Source organism: Candida albicans, chromosome 4 (genome assembly GCF_000182965.3).
Source record: "Candida albicans SC5314 chromosome 4, complete sequence".
Classification (NCBI taxonomy): Eukaryota; Fungi; Ascomycota; class Pichiomycetes; order Serinales; family Debaryomycetaceae; genus Candida; species Candida albicans.
This window is the reverse complement of record NC_032092.1, coordinates 1,187,847-1,201,848: the sequence shown is the minus strand read 5'-3', so window position 1 is coordinate 1,201,848 and position 14,002 is coordinate 1,187,847. Positions and strand designations below refer to the sequence as shown.

Genomic DNA, 14,002 nt, shown 5'->3' with positions numbered 1-14,002 from the left:
TTTCGTTTCTAACAGTTCTTGCAGGGATAGAACTCATAATCCAAAGGTATAAATCGGCACTAGTTTGATTTTTGTAGCGTTGAATTTGGTCGCGTAGTTGTGATCAGACATAGCTGCGGCTCCCTTAACTATGGCCAAAACGGCCTTTTTTGTTCCACAGATAACAGTTGTATTTCGTTTCTAACAGTTCTTGCATGGTTAGCACTCATAAGAAAAAGGTATAAATCGGCACTAGTTTGATTTTTGTAGCGTTATTTTTCATCGCGCAGTCTTCAACGGACATCACCGCAAATTCCTTAACTATGGCAAAAACGGCCTTTTTTGTTCTACAGAAAGCAGTTGAACCTTGTTTCTAACAGCTCTTACAGTCATAGTACTTACATCTTATGGCTATGAATTGGCACTAGTTGGGTCTTTCTAGCATCGAAACTGACTGTGTCAGCCTTGGCGGAGTTAATTTCACATTTCCACGGAGAAAACATTTTCTTCAATAGCTCAACCAATTCTGATCCGATTCATGCCTAATTCACACCCAATACTCTACATGATTGTAGCTTCAAAACGGCCCTAGTTTGGTCTTTGTAGCACATGTGGTTCATCAGTAATCGTTGTCTATCCACTATGCCCCGGGCACGACCTTTTCTGCTCGATGCGAACTTTTTGCCCTCAACCAATGAAAACAACACTGAATAAATCAAAACTCTCGGATGCAAACACTATAACTTGACTCTACAAATCGGCACTAGAGCCACCAAATACCAACTTCAATTGGTTGTGCTACAGAAAGGGGGTGGCCTTAACTATGGCCAAAACGGCCTTTTTTGACCCAGAGATGGAAGCTCAACTCTTCTTTTGACCGGTTTAGACGGATTTGAAAATGTTTATTGTTGGCTATAAATTGACACCAGAGCCACCAAATACCAGCTTCAATTGGTTGTGCTATTAGCAAACGGGGTTACCAGGGTGCTCTTAACTATGGACAAAACGGCCTTTTTGCTCCTGCAGCACCCAACTAATTGCCGCTATTAACGATTCTCTCGGGTTTTAAAACCACAACTGTAGGCCACAAATCGGCACCTGATTGGCTCTTGTAGCCCTCCTCTACCTCCCACACTTCAACTTTCCTTCTTAACTATTGTAGTTTGGATTTTGTGTCGTTTTTTTTGGTGGTCAATACCCTAGAGAATTGTAAGAATGAGTATTTGGGTTCTATCATGCTGGCCATTAAGTATTTCTATTGTTAATATAGTAATTATAATACTTCTGAGCTCTAGCTATCTTGTGGTAGTTCTTATATTGTGTAGAGATCAGAACTGATGATTTTATTAAAGTCTGTAATATTAAGTATGGGAAGGTGGTTGCTTGGTAGCATTTTTGTTGAAATCGATGGTGGAATATTTTGATCTCCAATATCTCTGTTATTTTTCTATCTGTTATTCTCAAAGTTGTGTTAATGTTAGATCGGGGATGAGGCAAGAAAGTGAGAGGCTGGGGCGTGCAGGGGAGGGAAAATGAGTGTGGTAGTATCTTCTCTTTCTTTGTCTGAGGTATTCCCGAGAATGCGGAGATAAGAGTACTTGTGGCGGGATTGTGCAGGATTTTGTATGGGAAAAATCACGTGACACGGAGACGGAGATAAGGGTCGTGTACCCGAGCCCAAAAATACATAGTAAATTTGTTAGGAAAACGGAGATTAGTTTGTGTAATTTCCGAAGGGTGCGGAAATAATTTTTGCCATACAAAATTATTTTTCGTAGTAAATTTTTCAGTACTTTTCTAGCACTGCGATTTCTATTAAATCTATTTTCTTTCACAACTATTTTCTTACACCCAATTTAATCAATCTCATTAGTACACTATAAGACACAACCATTTCAAACACCACAAGTAATACAATACAAATCCCAAATAATACAAAACAAATCCCAATTAATCCAACAATTGTTTATTCGAATTAAGATCCTTTTGAAAATGTATTAGCAATCCCATTAACGCCATTAGTTTCAATATTTTGTGATAGCGGCTAGCGGTTTCCAGTTTTTGTTTCGGCGGAATGTCTGATTTATCTAGTCCAATCAAGAGAATGAAAGAGAGATATAATAGTGAATCATTATCATTTGGGAGTTACAGAGGTAATTGATTAATGGCGTCAAGTTATAATTGGTCATTTGGTATTGTATTTTGAAGTTCCCATTAATTTAGACGCTGGTCCGTTAATCTACCTAATAGTCATATTTCAAGTGATATTCATAAATCTACAATGGAAATGTGTTTTAGAGTAATGTGTTTGGTAGAACTAGTCATACTTGGTATTGGTGTCATAGTCGTCTACTTGGTTTGTTGTGTCAGTTGTTCCAAAATATTGTCTTTCTGAAAATTGGTTTAGTTATATTGAGAGTTGAAGCTTGATAACATTGATGATTGGACATATTAAGACTTATTTGAAGTAGACCCAGGGAGTATTAAATGACTACAGAGTAAATGCATACCAATTTGCACTTCCAGAAATATGAGTGAGACCATGCCATATTGTCCCCCTTATTTGTCACAAAGCATTAATTGATATAAGCTTGGCTTTTTCATTTCGGGAGCCATATTAGTTGCCACATTTTGAAACCTCATGATTGATATTTGGAAGTCACTTTAATTATTTTGTTAGAGATTGAAGACTGTCAAGCCATTGAATATTGCATTGAGAAAATAATCAGATATTGAAACTTAATTAGTTTTAATCAAAGGCATTTCATATACTATTGATATTTAAGTTGGTATTGATTTATGCTTGGTCAGAGAAAGCACTGAAGATGAATATAGTGTGCTAGAAAATCAATTCCATCCAGGTGCTGTTGAATTCTTGAAAATTATGACAAAATCCAAGTCCTACATATTTGTTGAATACGCATTTGATTTTGCTTTGAAGAACAGCAGAGAATTTGTTACTGCTATCCACAAAGCTAAATTCTTAGAATTAGGTTATGGATTGGTTAAGACTACTTTGGTACTGTGGATAATGCTTTTATACCTGCTGTTCCCAATCCATGACAATTCATTGTTTTGGTCATATGGTTTTATCCTATTCAACAGTGGTACTGCATTAATAGATGTCTTGGATTTGGTTCCAGGTGCTAGCTTTTGGTAGAAGATGTTCTGTATTTGGCCAGATTGTTGTCACCTTGCTTTGGTTATTGAAGCTAAGAACTCATAATTGACTTGATGGTAATTCCCATTTTATGATTCAATGCATCTTTTTTGTGGTGACCGACAGATGAATACTGAAATGAATTGTTCAAGGAAGCTTAAATTAGTTATTTGCATTGGAATTGGATATGTTTCTGAACGGGATATGTTGTGGACAATATCAAAGAGTGGTTTTTTTAAACTGGATCAGGATCCAATCTTTCCTAGTCACCTAGCTATAACAAAAGCCAAGTAATTGAGGTCATTGCTACTTTCGCATGGTTGATGTTTTAGGTAATAAGAATTCGAAATGTACACCATTGGATTTGTCCTGTAACATGAAGGATGATAATGAGTATTGACATTTGGAAACTAACCCGGTATTCCATCAACGAGCAACAATTATGTCGCTGGTATCTATAATATTTGGAATTTCCCTAGCCACAATCCAAAGCCCCAGTCCATGAGAATATTTTGTTGTACTGCTTCTATCAAGAAAACCCCTGGTCAAATAAAGGAGAATATTAGTAGATCATTTACTAATTAGTAAAGTACCATATCCTCACCCATGTTGATTTGCTAGATTGGTTTGCCTTCATACATGTTAGCTGTATACCAAAGAAGTGTTGATAAGAGAGTATCATCAACCCAGAATTTGGTTAAGGGAAAGTGATGTGAATTAAACTGGTGCTGATTCATGGCTGGTGTGATAACCTGATATGGTTGTATTATGCACATATTGACTTGGTTATAATCATTGACTGATGTTGTTATTGTTAGGTTAAGATAATGAAGGGCCAACCAACTATAAATTAGAATTATTTAAATTGGATATCAAACTTGGGGTGTGTTAAATCGAGAGAAATGGGAATCTAAGTCTACGTTAAAAGCCCATTTAACCCATTGGAAGTCTATTGCTAGTTGTAGTTATATAGAATTTAATGTTTACTACTATAATAAATGTTCATAGTCGGTAGTATAATATAGACACTACTGTAGTTTGTCAGAATTAGATGATTCTTATTCTACTTGCCTCAGGAAACACTTTCATCGGTCGTTGTCTACTGAACTAGGTCTAAGAGACTGATTTTACTTGCAATTCTAGCTCCATAAAGTTTCTATGATGTGCCACTTTATGCGGATGTCTACGTCTAAAAAAAAAACAGCACAAAATCTTCTCCTACATTAAAATTTATTCTTACCTATTATCCACCTTACTCTCTTATAAACTACATGAATCAATTAAAATGATATATACACTCGAAGATAGATGACATGGTATTGATGAAAATGTGTTCTATTCTGGTTTTCTGTATCAAATATTGATCGAAAAATTGGGTGTTCCAGTGTCAACAATTATAAGTGCTGCCCGTGGTATTTGACGACCGGCAGGTTGCCATGATTATTAATAATATCTTCTACTACTAATGAATCAAAAAAAATACTCATGGATTGTCCTTTGGCTGTCTAAGAACAAGTTATGTTTTGTCTGATTATCAAATTGTGATGGAAAGTGTCAAATCTGTTACAGAATAACTTGGGAAAAATCGTCTAAGAAATCTTAGTTAAGAAGGTTTTTACAACATTTGAAAATTGACCATTCATGAAATTTTAGAAACATGACTTCTATCAGTGATAATGCTAGTGATGAAGATGTATTCAGTGGTGGATTTGATTATCCCAAGACCACTTGTCTATGATTGAGGATTAAGAATGAGAGTCATTCTAAATTCAATGAAGCATGGTTTACAAATTGGGAAAGAGTGTCAATAGTTCTGTCATATTCACTATCTATGAGATTACAACTATTTCTTTTGAGGTTGTTAGTAACAAAATGACAATGATTGTTAATACTATTAGTGCCAATAGAGTATAGATTCCACTGGCTGCCATTTTATCAATTGAGTACATTTGATTACTTAGTGCTTCCCTTTGGAAAATCAATCAAAATGGCATTGATATAATGTTTAAGAACATATTCACAATTAATGATGTTATTTTTAGTTTGATCTAGGGGCTATTAATTTTCATTTCCCAACCAAGTTACGATAGATGATATGTGTTTGGACACTATTCACATACTACTATAACATTCACAGTTGTTTGTGTTAGACATAAGTTCAAGGGATATTCACTTAAAACCTTGTATATTTGAAATCACCCCAAATACTTGTACTGGCATAACAAAAACAAACTGATATTTCAACAGCATAAAATTAGGTGCACAAATTTGAAAAAAAACAGCTTCTAAAACTATTGGCAATTAAGGAGATACTAGTTTGTTTGAAAGAAGTATTAGAACGTTTGGCAAATGGTGGGATTAATTTCTATTCTGTTGTGGTAGATCTTCCTTAAGTGTTCCCAAATCAAGCGGTGCCAACAATCAAAATTCAATAGGAAAGTCATTACTAGTATCTGCATGGGGATGAGCTAGTCCTAAAAAGGTTTTGTTATCTTACACAAATAGTATGTTTTAGGCCAATGGAAGGAAATAAGAAGTAGGATACAAGGATACCTATAACATTCTAATCAGAAGTTCAAACTGGAAATGACCCATTGAAGAAGAGAAACAACATAATCAATTAGATTCCCACCTTAACACGAATGAAATAAGATTGAATAAGATCACAATAAAAAACCGCAACCTTATTCTGTTCACAACAAGGTCGACTTTATTCACATTGTGGGTCTACTTCTATTCCAATTTTACTTAGCAAAAGTTATACCTTTCTTTTCCCAATTCATGAACAATAGTGGTCACCTTGAATGATTGCTGCTTTCCCATTTTCATGTCAGCTCTTTAATGTTCTCAAAGGGTACTGTTGGGGGTTTCTTTCTTTCATTTCCATTTGTCTACATTATGATTGTACTATCAACCAAGTATGCAATCACTACTGTTGTTACAACTAACCAAAGTATTACAAAGGAAGGACAATCGTGAATAAGCTAATAGGAGGGCTTGATTTAGTTTGAATCAGATGTGTTTTGGCTATATTAATTAACTGTTGTGTTTTTACCCTACACATACATATCTGCAGGAATCACACAAAATTGTCCAATTTACATACTTAAGGATTCCCAAATAATACAACTTGCTATAACTCATGAAATAATGAAGTTCTTTTAATACTATTGGTACCGTTATTGTCAGGAACTCGGACACTTTTAATTAATCCTAAAAACCGAAATATTTTTATTTTAAGCTATGTGAAGTTTACCCGGGGTAAGTGTTAGGTTTTTTGATTTGAATTCCTAGAAGCAGATTTTGTTATAACTCGCTCAATATTTGTGCTACGTTGAAATGGTCAAGATATTCAGAATCAGCGGGTCATTTTCTATCATTTCATGTTATCAAAGCCAAAATCTAAATTTTGAATTTGTTAGTGTTTTTTTTTGTATGGGGATTAGGTTCATTTTGCATTTTGGAAAAAAAATCAAAAATTTTCCAAAATTTCAAACTTGCTAACTTAAGAGTTCAGAAAAACGAAATTTTACCATAACTCAACGAATATTTGTGCTATATTGAAACCATAAAGATATTTAGAATCAGGAGCCCAATCTCTATCATTTGATGCCATTAAAAGTGATATTTGAATTTTAACCTTTACCCGGATATTTGCCAGATTTGTTGACTTAGAAATCCCAAGAAATGTATTTTGTTATAACTCAACCAATATTTATGCTACATTGAAATGGTAAAGATATTTGGAATTAGGGACTCATTTTCCAGCAGTTGATGTCATAAAAAACCAAGGTCATATTTTTGCCTTATAATATCTATGTAAAGCCTACCCGGCTATGGTCTTTGCGAAAATAAAAATGAAAAATATGGCAAGTTTACCTATGTGAATGCTACCCGGCTATTGTCTTCGCGAAAATTTCAATTAAAACCAAGGAAAACATATTGTTTGAACCCTACCCGGCGATCGTCTTTGCGAAAATTTGAACAAAAACAAATAAAACATGACATTTAGACCCTACCCGGCTATCCTCTTTGCGAAAATTTCAATAAAACAGGTTTTCTAGTGGTTTGCAGTCTATTTTGCCTCACAGATATGATGAAATTCTCCATAGAGAGCTTGTTTCCTTGTTATTATGGTATAAGAAATGAAAGTTCAAAAGTCTTAATCTACACAATCATACATTGCCATTCACAGAGCAGATCTTACATTGAAAGAAATACATATTATACTTATTCAATCGATTCTTTTTTATCACATTTAAGTTTCTTTGAACATTATTTTAAAGTCTGAGAACTAAAGACATACTTGATATATTGAATATACTAAAAACGCTACTATCAACTACCATTTTTCAATACTAATGTTTTATACACGCTATCGATCAAATTTGATTTCTATGGCTTTTTTGTTTTTTACAATCAGGATTGGAGGTTAGATCAATATGTCATTATATACATTAATTGATGAATCAAATAAGTCTTCAAAGAAGTCAACAACCAAACTATTGTGATGTCAATTGATACACAGGGAGAAGGGGATACTTTTAATTAATGAAATACACCCACTTTTATTTATCCATCTTGATGTCTGGAATATGGTTTTATCTAGACACTGATTAAGTCAAAATTGAAGCTTTGATAATGATTATAACTAATTCGGTAACCATTTGTTAAAAACAATTGTATCGCTATTATTTATCATTGGTTAGCTCATAAATATATAAATGTAAGGTAGTATAGACAACCACAACCCTATACAGGGCTCTCTTAATCTTTCCTCCAATGTCTGTCTACTGAGTATCATCACACCACCAGGGTAAGGTATATATATACTCTACTGGACGCCCTTGTCGTCTATTCCTAAATAGTTTTATATACTTAACTAGAAAATACAAGCTATTAACGTAGCCTAACTATTACAATAAATTGTTAATATCATTCACCAAAAACCTTGTTCTTCGTTCTCTTAATTATCAATATATCATTCTTGAAAGGTTTCTAGAGAAACTGACAGATTGTAACTGTATTAGTATGTACATGAAGGATTGATGTATTTATTAAATGGACTTGACTCGTTTGTTATTCTTGTATATTTTGGTTTCCAGCTACTATAGTTTGCTTTAATATGAGTTCTTCTGTAAAAATATTATGATAGATCGTAACAAAGCATTCAGTAACAATTCTTTTGATAAAATATAACTAATAATACATCAATAAATTGATATATTGTTTATCTGAATAAGTAATTATTTTTGTAGTATGAAAAGTATCAAGTTCTTTCAGTGAAAGGTATTTGATGATAATTTTGGTTCAAATTCTCAACCAAAAAAAAGAGTAAATCACATACAAAAAAAGTAAGGGTAAGTTGAACAGTTGGTTGCAAATATTTGATCAAGAACTACACAATTACATCTACTACTTCAACAATCACATCATTAACATTATATGGAATAAGATATATATCTCAGTTATCTCGTAGAGAAAATACAATTTAAATTTATAATAGTATGGACAATCTACATATATTGACTCGACTGGAAAAATAGACAGTTTCCTTTACAAAGAAAAATAATCATCAAAGCTTGAAGAATTTTAATCCAATCTATTTGATTCTTCGTCAAAACTAGTTGTCCAAGGTATTATTTAACCTAGAATCTGTAAAGTCAATTTCATTCCTGGAAATGTGGCACCTTAATGGAATATTATGAATTGAAGTTGGACTTTACTGAACAAATGGTCCAATATTTTTATTGGACTTACATTATTATATAGCAAAGAGTTTCATGATGAGTTAATCATATAGGAGAGTTGATTGTAGCTTGATATTGAATTAGGAGAATATAATACGTCGTCTGAATAAAATATAAAGCAGAATGATTCAATTCCATTTTCCAATCTAAATTATTAAAACAGCCTAAAGAGGTACTGTAATCAATTTCTAGCTACCCCAAGACTAATTGTGACAAATTCATTTGTAAAACAAATGTTTATGTGGGAATTATTTGAATTATTCTATCTCTTTGATAAAAGCTCATAGCTATTTGTGTCAACTATCTCTAGAAATGAACAGGGAATATTAATTTCAAACTCAACAACACCTACGGTCAGATCTTAAAATTCAATTTCATATTAGGCTGGACTTGTCACATGACTAGAAAGATGAATAGGCTTGCATCACCTTATGATTGTAATTATAAATACATTGTAAGTTATATTCTTTGTGTATTGGTGCGATGAGATTTTGAAAAAAAAAAAGGAAAGCAAAGAATGGTCTGATAATTCATCCACGATAATATTTATACATCGAGAATTCTTCATTTCTCTGAGTTTTACCAACATTAACAACCACTTTAAAATACCTTGCCATGACACCTAGTAAAAGAAGTAATAACGATACAGAATCATCAGTTGAACTGAAAAAATTAAACACTACTTTCAACAAGGAAGACATTCATTCATTTTTCAATCAACAAATCTGGGACACAAAATTTCAAGATGATTTGAAAACAACCATTACTGAATCACAACCATATAGATGGGGAACTATAAAAGGATTAATGGATGATACATTATTAAGACAAGTTAGAAAAGAAGTATTGTCAGAAATTGCCTTCACGAAAAAGGAAACTGATATTTATAAAGTTTTCCAACTGGGTGATTTGGCCAATTTACTGGGATTAGATTGGGATGATTTACTGAGACTCCCTAGTTTATATAAATTACGTGCTGGGATTTATTCTCAAGAATTTAGAGATGTTATTAGTAAAGTAACTGGATGTGGGAAATTAAGTGGGATTAAAACAGACATGTCAATCAATACTTATAGAAAAGGATGTCATTTATTGACTCATGATGATGTCATTGGTAGTAGAAGAGTTAGTTTTATATTATATTTACCTGAACCAGATAAAACTTGGAAAGAAAATTATGGTGGTGCATTAAGATTATTCCCAGCTATTGTCCCCAATGTCCCGAAAACTGATTTTAGTGCCAAATTAGTCCCACAATTTAATCAAATTGCATTTTTCACCGTGCAACCAGGATTATCATTTCATGATGTTGAAGAAGTAAGAGTAGATAAACATAGATTGTCAATCCAAGGATGGTTTCATATTCCACAACCAGGTGAAGATGGATATATCCCTGGTGAACAAGAAGAAACTGAGGCAAGATCAACATTACAACAATTACAAAGTAAAGAATTACAAGAATTTGATTTTCCTAAACCTATTAGAAATGATTTTGATGAACAACAAATAGATATATTGGGGAAAACAATTGATAATAAATTAGATGATAAGGATTGGGAATATTTATCTGAATTTATCAATCCAGTTTATTTGAAACCAGAAACTCTTGAACAATTGAATAAAACATTTGTTGAAGAATCAGTTATTGAAATCAATGAAATTTTGAAAAAAGAATATGCCGATAATCTTAGAACTATTATGCGTGACTATGAAATCAATACTCCTGCTCCACAATTAGCATCTGAAGTTAAACATCCATGGAAAGTAGCTGTTCCTCCACATAAACAAAGATTTTTATATATTGATGGTAAATCACCTATTGAATTAACTGAAGCGGGGATTAATCTTGCTAATAGAATAGGACCACAAGAATTACCTAATTTTAAATTATTGGCAGAAACTGAAACTAATGAAGTTGATCAAAAATTAACTAAACTTGGTTCATTTTTAAAATCCATGGCATTTAAAAAATGGTTGAAATTAGTCACTAGTTTAATCACTACTTCTGATCAAATTTTGATCCGTCGATTTAGACCAGGTCAAGATTTTATATTGGCAACTACTACGGGGAAAGAATTGGCACGTAATGACGAAGAAGAAAATGTGTTACTTGAAGCCACGTTGAATTTAACTCCAACTGCCACTAATCCTAAGAATTGGGAATCAGGAGAATTTGGTGGATATGAATTATGTATGGCAGGGAAAGATGAAGAAGAAGAAGGCGAAGACGATGATGACGATGATCCAGCAATTTATAAAGCTAGTGATCCTAATGATGATAGTTTATTATTTACAAACCAATGTAAATGGAATTCATTGACATTAATGGTTAGAGACCCTTCGGTGTTGAAATTTATTAAATATGTTAGTATTAATGCCAAAGGTTCCAGATGGGATATTAGTTGCCAATGGAATGTCAAGACAGATGACGATGAAGAAGATGATGAAGAAGAGGGTAATGAAAATTAACAATCATTATAAATTCATAGAAGTATGGTTATCATTTTTGTGACGTTTGTAACAATCACCACTTTATAAATGTATAGAAGACGAAATATTATGACTCAATGTGTATATCTTTAATAACTGTAAGCTGTATTTAGAGATACAAACGAACAGCAACAAGTATTGAGTCGGAAGAAAGCATGAAAGAATAGTTGGGTGTAGATCTGGAACAACTAGAAGAAGCGTAATAGCGCAAGTTTTAGATCTAAACCTAACCCCCTCTCCCCGCTCACTTTAAAATATATGTTTACTTTCAATGAGATATGATTAGTATAGGATGGGAGGTATTAATAGATAATAAATGAAAAGAAGTGTGGGTGGAAATCAATACCGAATTAGGAGAAATTACACGAGAATGGATAAAAAGTAGATACGAGGCTATATTTTGCTATGCGAAGAATGACTTGATACTGGTAATTGTTTTAGGTTAAGTCAATTCTTCAAACAGTAGATTGTAATTACTTATAAAGAATAGAGAAATGGAAAATAGAAAGTGAATAATATCTATATATATATATACAAGTATATAATCACAAGATATTTGTAATATCAGTTGTGATAATTTTATTATTCAACAAAAAATTTCCTTTCACACAAACTACAATACGACAAGGAAAAAATTTAGCATTTGATTTTTTTTTCATCATCACCAACAACTTACAAACATTCTTCTTTCTTCTTTCTTCTACTTCTACTTCTTCTTTTAATCTTTATTCAATTCCATTCGTTGAAAAACAAAAAGAGAACAAGAAATCTTAATAAAACAATTATGTCTGAAACTACTACTGTTCCTCCTATTGAAACTGTATCTGAACCAAATCCATTTATTGTTTTTGCTACGGTCGCTACTATTATTAGTGCGTTTATCGGATACTATTTCCTTCAACAATCGAAAAAGCATACCCCAGTTTTAAAACCAGATGAATTTCAAAAATTCCCTCTTATTGAAAAAATTAGAGTCAGTCATAATTCAGCAATTTATAGATTTGGTTTACCAAAACTGACTGATAGATTAGGATTACCAATTGGTCAACATATTTCTATTGGTGCTACTATTGATGGTAAAGAAGTTGTTCGTTCATATACTCCAATTTCTACCGATGATCAATTGGGTCATTTTGATTTATTAATTAAAACTTATGAAAATGGTAATATTTCTAGACACGTTGCTGGGAAAAATGTTGGTGAACACATTGAAATTAGAGGTCCAAAAGGGTTTTTCACTTATACTCCAAATATGGTTAAAAGTTTTGGTATGATTGCTGGTGGTACTGGTATTGCACCAATGTATCAAATCATTACTGCTATTTTGAAAAACCCTGAAGATAAAACTAAAATTCATTTGGTTTATGCTAATGTTACTGAATCAGATATTTTATTAAAAGAAGAATTGGACAATTTTGCTGCTAGACATCCAGATAGATTAAAGATCCATTATGTTTTGAATGAAGCCCCAGCTAATTGGCAAGGTTCAGTTGGATTTGTTACTCCAGAAATTATAGACACTCATTTACCAAAGGCTTCAAATGACACTAACTTGTTATTATGTGGTCCACCACCAATGGTTAGTGCTATGAAAAAAGCTGCTGTTGAATTAGGATTTCAAAAAGCTAAACCAGTTTCTAAATTGGGTGATCAAGTGTTTGTCTTTTAAAATGAAGAGGGGCCCGTTATAACAGAGAAAGCAATACATTTGTATGTATGTATTGCATTGCATGGTTTTTACAAAACTTCTAGATATTTTAAATTGAATTGAATTGAACGATAGAACTGATTTTTTTTTTTTCTTTTTGATCTCTTCTTGGTGTATAGTTGAAACTGATTATACATGATCTTTGACCAACAAAGGGTTCTCCATTATTCGGATTCATCACATGTTTTTAGAATATCACGTGCCAAAGATATTCCAGCCTACTAGATGAATCTGAAAAGAATTTACAATTAAATTAGGGACAGAAGTGTATCATTTATAGCTTTATCTGGTGGACTGAAATTTTATAAAGCTACATAACATAGGATAGGGTTTGTTCTGCAGTCTTTGATGATTGATCGTATAGATAAATTAAAGTAAAAACTGTGGTTCCCAGTTTTGTGGCCTACAATGGAAGACATCAGCAATCTTACTAATAATTAATAAAGTAAACCCTCATTTCAAGTCAATTAAGTACATATAGGATAGCTAGGAATAGAACATCTGTAAGATCTAAGGATACTTCGGTTTCAATTAAAAGTTTAAAAGTTCTTGATCGGTGATATAAAAAAAAGAAAATTGAACCGACATAAAATTGGTAGGGACACACTAATGACCAAACCAAAACTTTTTACGATGAAGGGAGGGAGGGAGAGACAGAACGTCATACATTAATTGCTTTCTTTGTTGTTGTTATTTATTACTTGGATAAGATTTCTTTTTCAATAGTTTACTACTTTTCTTTAACTATTTCTTCATATCAACCATAATAACCAACTTCACTTTCTTTCTTCCTTGTTGTTATTGAATTTGCCATTCTTCATATCAACTAACTAACCATATCATATCATATAAATCTAGTTACTTTATTTACGCTTATTTTTTTTTTTGTGTTACTACAAAGTGTTATACACGTGC

The 14,002-nt window shown here is 32.6% G+C and overlaps 2 protein-coding genes across 2 annotated transcripts, besides 5 other annotated features; both read left to right on the top strand. All coding sequences in view use genetic code 12, as the record gives it.

Annotated features, from left to right (window-relative positions):
• Nucleotides 1-1,149: part of a repeat region ((RPS-4) Repeat sequence of about 2 kb on Chromosome 4, about 60 copies are found in tandem repeats on most chromosomes; RPS units flanked by conserved HOK and RB2 sequences form Major Repeat Sequence (MRS); may serve as recombination hot spot) that runs on past the window's edge.
• Nucleotides 1-7,390: part of a repeat region ((MRS-4) Major Repeat Sequence (MRS) on Chromosome 4; MRS units are composed of variable numbers of RPS units flanked by HOK and RB2 sequences; found on most chromosomes; may serve as recombination hot spot) that runs on past the window's edge.
• Nucleotides 1,140-7,390: a repeat region ((HOK-4) Repeat sequence of about 8 kb, part of the Major Repeat Sequence (MRS) on Chromosome 4; MRS units are found on most chromosomes; may serve as recombination hotspots).
• Nucleotides 3,479-6,429: a repeat region ((Ca3-4) Ca3 region on Chromosome 4; Ca3 is a large dispersed repeat sequence utilized as species-specific and strain-specific RFLP probe).
• A 474-nt stretch (nt 7,391-7,864) lies between the features above and the next one.
• Nucleotides 7,865-8,060: a long terminal repeat ((phi-4a) Long terminal repeat (LTR); about 194 bp long, 14 copies per genome).
• A 1,444-nt stretch (nt 8,061-9,504) lies between these two features.
• Nucleotides 9,505-11,358, top strand: OFD1 (oxidative DNA demethylase; the record flags this gene model as incomplete). Its single annotated transcript, XM_706358.2, has 1 exon — nt 9,505-11,358. One exon carries the CDS (start codon nt 9,505-9,507, stop codon nt 11,356-11,358), a length of 1,854 nt encoding a protein of 617 aa, XP_711450.1.
• An 805-nt stretch (nt 11,359-12,163) lies between these two features.
• Nucleotides 12,164-13,048, top strand: CBR1 (Cbr1p; the record flags this gene model as incomplete). Its single annotated transcript, XM_706357.1, has 1 exon — nt 12,164-13,048. The coding sequence occupies one exon, from the start codon at nt 12,164-12,166 to the stop codon at nt 13,046-13,048; it is 885 nt and encodes a 294-aa protein (XP_711449.1).
• Between the last annotated feature and the right edge of the window lie 954 nt (nt 13,049-14,002).